The 13395-nt window shown below is 38.3% G+C and overlaps 1 protein-coding gene across 1 annotated transcript in view; it reads right to left on the reverse strand.

The window, feature by feature from the left end:
• Nucleotides 1-13395, reverse strand: part of LOC101852371 — a gene marked incomplete at its 3' end in the record, with an annotated part of 64598 nt that overhangs the window by 20987 nt on the left and 30216 nt on the right. The window contains 12 exon segments of the mRNA XM_013081469.1: nucleotides 139-325; nucleotides 1563-1714; nucleotides 3313-3612; nucleotides 4329-4430; nucleotides 5537-5681; nucleotides 6615-6826; nucleotides 7296-7409; nucleotides 8311-8364; nucleotides 8925-9111; nucleotides 10287-10438; nucleotides 11832-12131; nucleotides 12982-13083. Of these exon segments, the coding sequence (XP_012936923.1) occupies nucleotides 139-325; nucleotides 1563-1714; nucleotides 3313-3612; nucleotides 4329-4430; nucleotides 5537-5681; nucleotides 6615-6826; nucleotides 7296-7409; nucleotides 8311-8364; nucleotides 8925-9111; nucleotides 10287-10438; nucleotides 11832-12131; nucleotides 12982-13083 (2007 nt within the window).

The raw sequence follows: 13395 nt of genomic DNA on the forward strand, positions 1-13395 counted from the left end.
ACAACAACAACAACAAAATTGTTAACTTCACCAACAACGACATCAGAAGTTGTCATTTCAAAAAGATTCCTTATAATTTGAGTAAAATATATAAGTCTCAAATTCTATGATCTTATCCCGCCACATCATATAACTCACCTACAACATCAGCCTTGACTAAATCTTTGATGTACACGTGCGTAGTAGAGATGATCTTGATGAGGATTGTAGAAGTGATTTTGGTATTGACGTAGCTACAACCCAGACATAGTGGTTTGGAAGAGGTGCCTGAGCTTGTCACGACCCCGCCAAATACAGACCCGGTCAAAACACCGTCTACCACTAGCTGCAGAGGAGAAAGAGAGAGAAAAGAGAGACAACATTTTACCCTGATATAGCGAGACACTGGCCGTAGTTAATAATTACTGACACCAAAGACCAATACTACGTTCTATAAGAAAACATCTCTCGAAAAAATAGCATCATTTCATTTCTAAACAACAGTAGCCATTATTTTGTTGTTACCCCTTTTATTTTTCGTCTGTCTTCCTATCAGCTTCTTGACCGAAAAATCTCTTGGTTAGCTTGTTTGTTTGCTTGCTTTTGTGTGCGTGCGTGCGTGCGTGCGTGCGTGCGTACATGGGTGCGTTTGTGGATGCGTGCGTGCGTGAGTGTGCGCACGCGTGTGAGTGGGTGTATTTTATAATTTAAAAAAAAAATTTGTTAGCGAAGTCAGAACTATTAAAAGTACTTATTCTGATGTATTTCTTCCAAGAAACTAAAAGAAAAAAACATTGAAAATAACACACCCAAAACGTTTGAATGATTTGGTCAGAATCGACTCTCCTCCATCCAATCCACTATACCTCTACTTCTCATGGATGACTTTCCTATCCTAAATTTTGATCGTTAAACAATGCACTTTTGAATGTGTTGTATTACTGGATGCCACAATAATTTTATAACAAACAAAAATCTTACTTGTTTCAGTTTGGTATCCCTTCCCTCTATAGTCCTCACTTCCGTTAAATTTGTATTATTTTTTTCCACCATTACAAGATGAGGTGGAATCAGGCCGTCGTCAATTTTTGGGCATGTAAAGTTATTGGTATCATCTTAAAGCTTGTTCATTTGTCTGCTAAACTTAGAGGTAAAAGTACCGATTAATCTTGAATAAAAGTGAGATATTTGCGAATAAAGTAATGGGGGAGGGGGAGGGGATCGCCAAGTTCCACAGGTAATATGAGAGAGAAAATGGCCGCCAAAGTTCGATGACTTTCATAGCATGAAAGTCCTTGGAAACTGAAAATTTACATTTCTGTGTCTTTACTCAGCGTTTTTTTTCCAATCCACATCGAAATGCTTTAAATGACCATAAAAGCTGTTGAACCTCCCCCCCTAAAAAACAAAAGAAAACAAAAGAAAACAAAATCACCAAAAACTGTCGATGTCGAATAAGCGGGAAAAATGTTGGAATAATAATAATAATTTCATTATTTTGGCGAGCTCCTGACTTCTCCACAATGCATTAAGACATATGGCCAGAGTAGCAAATTATACGACAATTGGATCAATCTATTTACCCCGCAACCAGCAGCAGGGCTCCATGTTACTGTGAGCTTGTACCACGTGTTTTCCAGCCACTTCAGGCCAGTGGTCAACTTCCAGGTCACGCTGCTTGTCTGTACCGTGAATGTCAACTTGTGGGTCAGTTTATTGTACACCAGCGTGAGACCTGGGAAGATAGATATTCACGTTATTATAAAAAGTGCTGTAAAGAAAGAACCCTGACATAATATCGTTATTTAGTACTAAAAGCAGTAATTGTAGGTAATTTATAAAAGACATAAATGGATAGATAGATAGATAGATAGATAGATAGATAGATAGATAGATAGATAGATAGATAGATTGATTGATAGAAAGATAGATAGATAGATAGATGGATAGATATATAGAAAGATAGATAGATAGATAGATAGATAGATAGATAGATAGATAGATAGATAGATAGATAGATAGATAGATAGATAGATAGATAGATAGAAATAGAGAGGTGGTGGGGGAGGCTTACTAAAATACCTACTTTTTCTACGATTTGTTCTGCGTCTCAACATTTTATGGTCTTTTGGAGCGTTTACTAGTATAGTAATACTAAACTTGGATGAAATTTGTGAACTTGCTATCTACTTTAGCACAAAACTCCAATATACAGCATATTACATTATCTTTTCAGTATTTTTGCGTTTAATTCATCGTGATCACTCACTCATCACAGTCAATTTCGAAGTCCCAAACCTACGAGGCAATAGTCGTTGCAAGTACGTGTATACCGTGATTAATATCAAAGTCAACAGTAATCCACTAGTACCGAAATATTCAAGAAGTGATTTGACTGGTAAACTATCATATTTTAAAAAGTACTATACCGAAAGAATTAATTCATTAAAAGCATAATTCCAATTACACTAGAAAAAGGAAACATAGACTTGTTATGATATAGACACTGTTGGTTGTAATTTCTGATTCCCTCCGTTCTGGTTAAGGAAAGAATAACAGTATTGTTAAACACGGTTTTCAAACGTATTATGCAAAATAATATTACACCGCCCAGACTTAATTCTGAGCCTGCAGAAGTCATCCACCTCGCCTGAGAGCAAATCTACCCCCTTTCCCCTTTAAACGCTATGAAGATTGTCTAAGTTGAAGATGAAAATGCTGTAATAATCTGAATTATTCAGGCGTGGGCAATATCTCGTATTCACTCAAATCACAGATTTTGTTTCTTACACGTATTGTAAGAAAATAAGACAAATATCTTATTAACACAAACCCAACCAATAGTTTGCTGTCAGGCGCAAACTTGATGTAGTTCCAAGGAGTTTGATGTTCGAATCCTGTGTTGGGTTCTTTAGCTCATCAAATAATTTTAAAGAATAAATGGTCTCATCCCACCAAAGTGCTGATGGGGGAACTGGTATTTCGTAGTTGAAAACACGGGGCTCGTAGTTTTTTTTCTCAGTTCAGAAGCAATAGCAACAACATTAACAGGAACAGCAATAAACAGTATCGGAACAGCAGCAGCTTTAACAACAATGAAAACAACAACTACAACAACAACTATAAAAACAACAACACAACAACAATACTAACAGCAACAATAACAGCTACAATAACAACAACACAACCACAACCACCACCAACAACAGCATCAGCTCCAGCAGTAATAGCAACAACAACAGCAAAAGCGTCAGCAACAGCAACAATAACGACAGCGACAACAACAGCTACAGTAACAACTGCTTGATAATCAGCTGGAAGTAAACTCCTCACCTTGGCTCCCTTTGTCTTCCCCGCCAGAAGTGAGAATGAGGAGCTTGTCATCCCTGATAATGACACAGTTGACCACCAGGGTCAGAGTGAAGCCAGACGTACACTTGTCCAGATTACGCAAGCAGACGTCTTCTGGGAAAGTCACGTAGCCGCCATTTGTCACTTCGATGACGTTAGTCTTATTAGACTTGATCACAGTGACATCACCGGTGGCGGTGAGGTTCGTGGCAGGGTCGGTTGTCGTGATGGTGTTGTTAACTTTGTCTTTGAACCCAATTTCTTGAGGAGTGATTTCAGTTTCTGTATGAAAATAAAGTATTAAAAAATTATGGTAGTGATACTGCGGGGTTGATAGTTGGTTGGGGCAGGGAGGTACTCGTTTAGGAGAGAATGCTGCTGCTGCTGCTGCTGCTGCTGCTGCTGCTGCTGCTGCTGCTGCTGCTGCTGCTGCTGCTGCTGCTGCTGAGGATGATGATGATGATGATGATGATGATGATGATGATGATGATGATGATGATGATGATGATGATGTTGATGATGCTGATGAGAGTGTAAAACGTCTCCAACATCGTACCTTTCAAATAAAATACATTTCACCTATAAGATTTAACTTGTGAAATAAATTCCCTTTCAGCCTTGGGTGCATTTTTTTCCTAACACATGTCAAGGTATTATGAATAACACTACCTTTTACAATAGCACCATCATTATTTTACCTTAAACAAGTCGTATGGTTTTCTCATTCCTTCCTATAAAACACTTGTTGTCCTACTCCCTCCACCTTCTTTTTCTTTTGGGTGTTACTCTCTGGCAACACCACTAATCGTCGGCAATTACAGTACGGCCTATGTGTGTTGCAAGTGCAGTAATCTCTTACTTAAACTTAAAACAAGTTAATACTACGACACATTTTATCTGAGGTTTTTGTACTTCTTTGGTGCTTCCCTATTTAAAAAATCTGGTATCCCACGCCCTAAAGATTCACAGCCAAACTACAAAGTCCACAGACTACTTACTGTCCAGCTGGCAACGATCACCGTAGTGGTCATCTGTACAGGTGCATGTCTTCTCCCCGCTACACTGACCACCGTTCTGGCAGTAGTTTGTTGGACACACGTCTGAAAATTTGAATAGACAGACAGACAGTTGTGGGGATCATGTATAGAAGATATATTATTCCACCCCCTCCCCCACATCCGCTATTCCTTACAGCATATATTTATTACCACATGAATAAGTCTTGAAGGCATAACGTAACCTCAGAAGGACAATATTCTAACTGATATATCTAATTGTTTTGAGTTACTAAGTCCACAAGATCGAAAACCAAATGTTCTATCTGCTCTATCAAAAGCTTACGATTGTTCGGAGTAGATATCAATATTCTTCATGATTGATTTTCAGATAACAAATCAAACGTAAGAAACATAGACCCACGTATTATTTTTATTTTTTAAATTTTGAAAGCACACCTATTTCTGATTTTAATTAGGAAAACTGCATCACACACACACGCACACACACACACACACACACACACACACACACACACACACACACACACATACACACACACATACACACACGCACACACATACAGACAAACACACACACAAACAAACGTACAACAACGCACACAACACACACACGCACGCACGCACACACGCATGCATGCATGAATGCATACACACAAGCAAGCACGCACTCACGCAGGCATGCATGCACTCACGCACGCATGCATGCACAGACGCACCCACATTCAAACAAACATAGAGACACAAGTTGACATACACAGAAATACATAAACGTTAATAGAGGAAACTTCTCTCCTTCGCTCTCTCCCTCTGTCTCTCTCATACACACACATACACAAACACACACACACACACACACACACACACACACACACACACATACACACACACACACACACACACAAACTCACTCACGCACATACAACCAGAGTAACCCACAAAGAGAAATGACAGATCTATGCAAAATGCTGCTGAATATAGTTTGCCGCAGAGGGTTCTTGTCGTGCTGGCCTACATTTTTATTGAGCTTGATGGCAGTGCTCAAAGAGCAACACACAATAGATGATTTGTATTTAACTAAACGAAGCTAGTATTCTAAGTAATCAAAAATTAATAGCCGACTGATTTCCAAGCATAAAGAGTCGATGAAACAAAATCACAACTTTTGCATCATTTATTGTGTTTTTTACCTTGAAGGTCGCATCCGATCAGATCAAAGCGAATACAAGCAACACCGTGGGCATCTGTGACGTAAATGCGTACCGAGTCCGTGACTACTTTTGGTCTGAGTTCAATGATGTAGGCCACTGTGGCGTTTAGGGTCGCCGGGAAGTCCTGAGGACATAGAATGTGACCATAAGTTTAAAAGTTCCTTTGGTTTTATTCATTGAAAAATAGGAAACCACGGCAAAAATACTTTTCAAAAATACTTTTTGAAAATCGTCATACCCGACAAAAAATTATGCTGTCTGCTCTTAGTCTAGTGCAAGTCACCTCTTTTTTTATGCCTTTCATATGTGCGCTTTGATTCCATTCCATTTGCCACGACCATTCAGTTTTAACATTTTAAATAGGGGATGAAAAAAAGTAATAACTGCTTTTACAGTTAAAATACTGCCTGAAAACTAGAACTTCCTTATTCAGAAATCCAGGTTGGGCAAGATGAAAAAAAGCTTGTACTTCAGTTCGTCACGGCTTTAACGTACTCTGAGACTTGATTACTTGATTACTTGATCATGGTAACAACATCTTAGCATTCCGGGCATTGCCCTACGTGCTCCACTCCCTGCTCCAATATCCACCTTAGAGTCCATCTGCTGATCGTTCCGGTGTTCATTTGGTTAATAGCCCGTCTTTCCATCCCATGTACTATGCTGGTTCTGCCACTTCCTCTGAAGACACCCAGTTTTTCAAGGCTTAAGATTAGCACATAGTCATGCTCAATCACCTCGTTTTCAAGCCTGTTATGCATAACTCTAAGACACTAACTACTAACTCTTAAAAAAAACCGGAGGAGGGGAGAAAAGGGGTTCTTATCGGTTTCTGTTGAGATTCTTTTGATTTTTTAAAAGCGTCTCTGGATTTCCTGGATAGCTCTACCGTTGCGTTGAATAGCATTTAAAGCTCAAAGTCCTGTTTGAATATTTCAATCTTCCTTGACATTTTAAAAACATATTCAGATGGAACGTTTGTTGAGAAAAAGAGCTATTCATAAAACTGATAAACGTTGTTACGTGTGAACTGTTTTGGGTGCAATTATATACTCACAGCACTGTAAGCTTTGTATGTGGTTGTGTTGGTGCTCGCGTCCCTGTACTCCAGTCTGACCCTTTTGACATAGTTGGGGGGGATACCAGTGGGTGAGACACGCTCAGGCACTTGGAAACTGAGGGCCGACACTGCAGTCACCTGATCCAAGTCCACCTGAATCCATGGATTGGGGTCCTTTGGGTCTGCGCACCACCCGCCATCTTCTTCTCCTAAGTCATAAGAGAGAATAAAGGTATTAGAGTGCAGTAATGGTTAACTTCAAAATCCTTTCAAAATTGCTTAAAATAGCTGGTAAAAAGGACCCATGATGTTAATATTCATTAGAACATTGCATTAGCAAAATATCAAGTTAATAAGCTACTAGGTAACTGTTTTGGCTCCCCCTCCCCCCAACTGTCTTTTCCAACAAAATCATTATAACCATCCTACCCACCATTATACCAGTTACATGTGAAAGCAAAAAATATAAAATAAATAAAAATAATAATAATAAACACATCTAAAAAAAAGACCACAAAACACGTGTAGTTAACCATTTGCAAAAGTCCAGTTGTAGTTAATTTTCGAATATATCTAATTGCAGTTGGTCCATAAAAGATAATTGCCAAAATTCAAAAATGTTTCCTAAGGTATTCAATTTACACTTTGAAATTAGACATGAGAGTTGTCCTTGTCTACCTTTGCAGCACCCAGCCCTAGCTTTCTCTGTGCCATGTCCAGGTAAGCTGGAAGAAGCGGAGATCTGGTCAGTCTTGATGGCTCCGGACTCCATACCCAGCTTAGTCTTACAAGCTGTCGAGAAAAATATGTCACATGAAACTGGACTTGGAAATATTTGTATTTTTGTCCTTTTCAAAACAAAAGATGCGGCCAAGGTGCGAAAACCAGTAGATTCAATGATTCCGTTAAAACAATGGTAAGATAATTTTGAAATGAAATTCCGGTAAAAAGTTCTAAAGGCTCGTGTTGATCTTCGAGAGTCAGGGGCACCGAGCGCCAAAGTCAGCCTTGGTATTTTATAATATATTATTCTTAGTCCATTTCTTTGAAATTTATACCGACGAAGCCTGGTATGCGAAATTTAGTAAGCAAAGAGATATTAACATTTAGATTAATGATTGCAGATTTCAGAAATAAATTTTATTGAGGAGAACTCTTAGAATTCGTGAAGACTAAGAATACCAAATGAAGAAATACTAAGACAGATTGGCATACAAGAGCCAAATTTCTCCCAGAACATGATAGGACTGAAGCTGAACTATTTTGGGTATATCAATTAAGTCATGAAACAATAACTATATAACTGTGGAATCAAGGGTAAAAAGCAAGAGAAGAAGGGGAAGACCTTGCAAAAAAAGGGAAGAAGACATAAAAACCTGGTTTAAAACCAAAATTACTTGAGTAGGCAGAGTGGCCAGAGACAGGGTGCTTTACTTCACAAAGGTCCGTGAAGTGACGTTCGTTCAGTCATTGGAAAAGCAGAGAAGAAATAGAAGAAAACATGTAAGAGTGGAGCGCCCCCAAACAAATGAAAAACACCGATCACATCTACAACAATATTCATCATGATCATACAATCTTCATCTTCTTTACAGACAGGCATTATCATTGACATGATCTCAGTCGGAAAAATAGTCTAGCTAAAACCTCGTTTATAGTACGAATAAAGCTTCTTTTCTGCATCTTGTCATACCTGGCGCTGGGGAAACTGCGGTAGTGGTTGGTGGAGCTGGCGTGGTGGCAACATCTGTGGACCATGTACCAAGTTATCTAACTTGCATAAAAAGCATTAAGACATGCTGTTCATAAATTTACCACAAGAAGAAACGTACGTTAAAGAGTGGGCATAACAGTAATATGCAAAATGCATTGGATATTTAACGATTTATTCGTGCTGATTACGATTATTTCAATCAGAGAACACTTTTTATTCTAATTAACTCATCACACTTATAAAACCTGTCGTATAGAAACGAAAATGCATCTCATTTATGGTTAAACTCATATGTTTTAGGGTGGAGTTTGTAGCAGTCTACGAGTCATCATCCTTACTGTAAATGCAGCTTAGTAGCTGATCATAATAGCTAACAATAACTCATTTTTCTTGGACAAATGCAAAACAACTGATTCAGACAAGTAAATAATATTGCAACTAATTAAACTCAAGGCAAAGGCTCAACACCCTACTGGATCGATATTAGCAACGAAACCAACAACATCAGAATGTTAGCAACTTAAGCTATTTTAACTTCCATCAAAGTTAGGTGCTTTATTACAGTTACAAAAGAGTACTGAATAGTTAATCACCAATCACGTTAGCCTTTGTCAGGTCTGAGATGTAGACGTGCACGGTGGTGATCAGCTTAATGAGGACTGTGGACGTGACCTTGGTGCTCACGAGGCCACAGCCCAGACACAGAGGCTTGGACGATCCACCAGTTGTAACGTAAGTGCCGCCGAAGACAGAGCCAGTGAGTACACCATCAACAAGCAGCTGGAATCCATCATTCAAATACCGTTGTCATTTTGTTTCTTGTCTAATATGGCTTCATCGCTTTTCTAGATAAGACATTACATTTGGAAGACGAAGTGACGTTCGTTGTTTTTAAAAAGAATATTATATCATAAATTTAAAAAAAAAAAATTTCCCCTAACATGACACAAACAGACCATGAGTCTTAGGTGGGACTCTCGAAGTGGTTTTGCAACAGAAAGATGTGGGCGGGGGTTCTTCACGAGTAGGCAACTGGACCTTGCCTTTGATTTCATATTAGAACGGAAAAAGAGGCGAAAAGAAGTTCCAGTAATAACAGACTTTAAAAGTTTCACATCTAGGACCTACACCAGAAAGACGTACGAGAGGCACCCTGCTAAGGAGACGTTTAGCCCCCCCCCCCCCATCCCCCTTTCCAGTACACTTATGACTTAGTATACAATTATATTCCCTGGGGCTGTCTGAGTTACAAGTATAATGCAGTGACACTTTAAAAAAGTCTCACTCTTTGTAGAAAATCTAATTTTTTTGATACAAGCAATGTCTTAATAAACAATTAATAAGGAAGTGTAAATGCATACCTTTATTATACCTTTATTACTATGAGATAAAATCTAGAACTCTTTTTTTTGGTATAGACTTACGATCGATCAATTCCTCTATGTAGGCGTTAAGTATCTTTGGAAGGCAATCATACTCTTTGTATTGGACTCAACGTAACCTTTAAAAAAGGAGAAGACTAGTACACAGACAAACACACACTCACAGAGAAAGAGAAAAACGAAGAGAGGTGATATATATATATATATATATATATATATATATATATATATATATATATATATATTTTTTTTATATATATATATATAATATATATATATATATATATATATATATATATATAATATATATAATGAAAGAGAGAGAGAGAGGGAGAGAGAGACAGACAGACAGACAGACAGATAGACAGTCAGACAGATAGACAGACAAACAGACAGACAGGCAGGCAGACAGACAGATAGACAGAGATGGAAAGAGAAAGTTAGAGAGGCTGAGAGAGATAAAGACATATTAATACAAGGGTAAGCATAAAAACGCACACTTTTACAGAAATTAGAAACACGATTATCTGATGTCATACTGACTCTCTGTATAACCGTCAAAGCTCTACGTACCCCACATCCAGAAGATGGGCTCCAGGTAACTGTCACTTTGTACCAAGTATTTTCCTGCCATTTGAGGAGGCTTGTCACTGTCCAGGCTACATGGCGGGTTCTTACAGAAAAGGTCACCTTTTGAGTCAACCGATCATAGATCAAAGTAAGGCCTGTGGGCGAAACAAAGATGCGAGTAACGCTGAAAATAGAGGTCTAATTATCGTTAACAATCTGGATAAAAAAGAATTAAACAAGAAGACGAGTTTGCTTTGGAATTATTGCGATTGTTGTCTGAACAATAGCTGTGCGAGAGAGTGGGTTTATGTTGTATTTTTACGTGCTTACTTTAACTTTGTTAGACTTTTTAAGAATGAGGCTGTACAAATGATATCCAACCAAAAACAATCAAAGAACAGTCCCACGTCTGCCGGGTCAGTCATTAATTGTGTTATTTTTCATTATCGATGTTGACAAAGACTTCACAAACACAATTCATTTTGATTAAGTTTTAGTTCTAAGAGGCAGCTGAGACTGATTAAAGCTTCGTAGTCCAAAGAAATGTCGTATGATGAAAAGATTATGGAAATAAAACTTTGTCTCTTCTTATCCGCCAATATTGTTGAGCAAAATGGACTCCCTTAATTGTTTATTCGCAAATACAAACTACTGCGACTTCATTTTTCTTTGCAAACATTGTCGGACGACCAGCTCAGACTCGAGAAAAGTTTTAGAAAGAATAAAAGTTTGTCTCAATGGCGTAGAAGCAAGGACTAAATTGTTGATATGTTGAGTTTTTTTTCTGTAACGTTTCAAACGCATCCATAGGTAAATGCTGCCTTACTAGATAGTTCTCTCATGCCTGTAGAAACAATGTTATTTGTACTAGAACAATCTAATTTGTGTATAAAAACAACTGACGTAAACATTGTTCAGTAAACACTTTTCTACTCCTTATTTGCTGGTGAATCTTTACATGCAAAAGTAATTGAAATGTTTGATATTATCTACCATGAACCAAACGACATAGTATAGCGTATAAAGGAATCAAACAGTTATAGAATTTGAAATAAAATGGTTGAATGCCCCCAATAAGTGCATACATTGAACAGACGTACACAAAAATGACAACAATAAAATCAGACAAGAAGTATGATGTCTAGTCATGACAGAGAAACCCGATCAGGGACCTTTAGAAACAAACAGATTATTTTCGACTTCTAGACATTCATAGTCCAGAATCCGTCCTGATTGAACAAAACATTTCTCATGTTACGAGGTTTACTGGTCAAATGTTCCAAACAAAAAGGAATAATTTGCTTGTTTATGATATACGTCTTCCTTTAAAATGTGTGTTTATATATATTACATAATATACGTATACATTAATATATATATATATATATATATATATATATATATATATATCTCTTATTGTATGTAAGTGTGTGTGCGTGTGTGTGTGTGTGTGTGTGTGTGTGTGTGTGTGTGTGTGTGTGTGTGTGTGTGTGTGTGTATGTGTGTGTTTCGAAAACGTTATAATCTATCTGCACCATCTCTAGCTACCTTGCGAGCCAGGTGTGCCTCCTGTCGTTGTCAAAATAACCAGAGGGTCGTCTTTGATGGTGAGAACGTCAATCACCAGGGTCAAAGTAAAGCCAGACGTGCATTTGTTCAAGTCTTTCAGGCATTCATCATCCGGGAAAGTCACAGAACCGCCATTGGTGAGCTGGATGACGTCAGTTGAGTTAGATTTGATCACCGTGACGTCACCAGCGGCAGTAAGGTTGACGTTCGGGTCGGACGTGGTGATGGTGTTGTTCACTTTTTCCTTGAACCCAACGTCTTTAGTAACTATGTCTGTTTCTGAGAAAAGTGAAAGCATAACCAATGGATGTAACTCTTCCGTTACAATATTATCCAAAGTTAAAAACCTGTGGGAAAACCTTTACTTCCTCGAGTACTTCAGGGTATCAATACGAAGTCAGGCGCAAACTCAGTTATAATCGTCTCTATTTACGGCACTCATTATTCTCAATTTTCTGAGGAATGGTGGAATGGTGGTTTTCACAAAATTATATATAGATCTAATTATTTTAGGAGCAATCTGTTATTTTAATATAAATTTTCCTTTCTTAAAATAGATATATTGTGGTAGGTCTTTACTCACCGGAGTTTTCTAATCGACTGGCCGAGTAGGACAGTCGGGTCAGGTGGTGTTTTTCGTGTGAGCCAAGTCCGTGCGAAGTCATGATCATGTTAGCTGCTGTGTTGTGAGTTAATTGAGTGTTTTACGGGGTGCCCCCTACGGACGGGATCGGCCGATCGGGCATATCACCCGACTCGATCGCCTCAAAAACAAACGTGTTTGTTTTCAGTTCCAGGCGATCGAGTCGGGCGATCAGCACGATCCAGCCGTAGTGGGCACCCCGTAGAGACTCACTACAATATTCACTTAAGTGATAAAACCATCACAATCGAGTGCCAATTTCATCTCTCTTTTTTGGCATATCGCTAATTGCAACCTCACTGCTTTCTTGTCGTATCTCCATTTTCAATAACAGTGAAAACAGTATGTCACATTTTCACTGATAAAAAAATGGAGGTACGACAAGAAAGCACCGGGGTCACGTAATGCTGATTTAAAAAAACAACAACTTTTAATTTACAAAAAAGAGAAATCAAAAGTTAAGAAATATTATAGCCGGAAACTTACTGTCCAGCTGGCACCTTGCCCCATAGTGGTCATCATCACATGTACATTTCTTGTCACCAGAACACTGGCCGCCATTCTCGCAGTAGTTTGGAGGGCAAAGGTCTGAAGAAATTTCAAGTGATAGTATTTTACCACAATATATGGTGACGATTTTTTCCTTGAGATGTGTCCTAGCCTAACTGTGAGCAGTCGGTGTAATAATACTTCATTCAAACTTACTTCACTTTTACATTTACTTTTTTCGATCGAACGGCCAGTAATACTTCAGACCATATTAGTGCATTAATCGGACAAAGATGAACTTTTGTGTGTATATTGTACGATCTTGGATGGTAGTTCTGCGCTATATTTTCTTTAAATAAATACTAAGTAGAAGTAGAGAGAGAGAGAAAGAAAAAGAGAGAGAGAGAGGGG

The sequence above is a fragment of the Aplysia californica genome, unplaced genomic scaffold (assembly GCF_000002075.1).
Source record: "Aplysia californica isolate F4 #8 unplaced genomic scaffold, AplCal3.0 scaffold00007, whole genome shotgun sequence".
NCBI lineage: Eukaryota > Metazoa > Mollusca > Gastropoda > Aplysiida > Aplysiidae > Aplysia > Aplysia californica.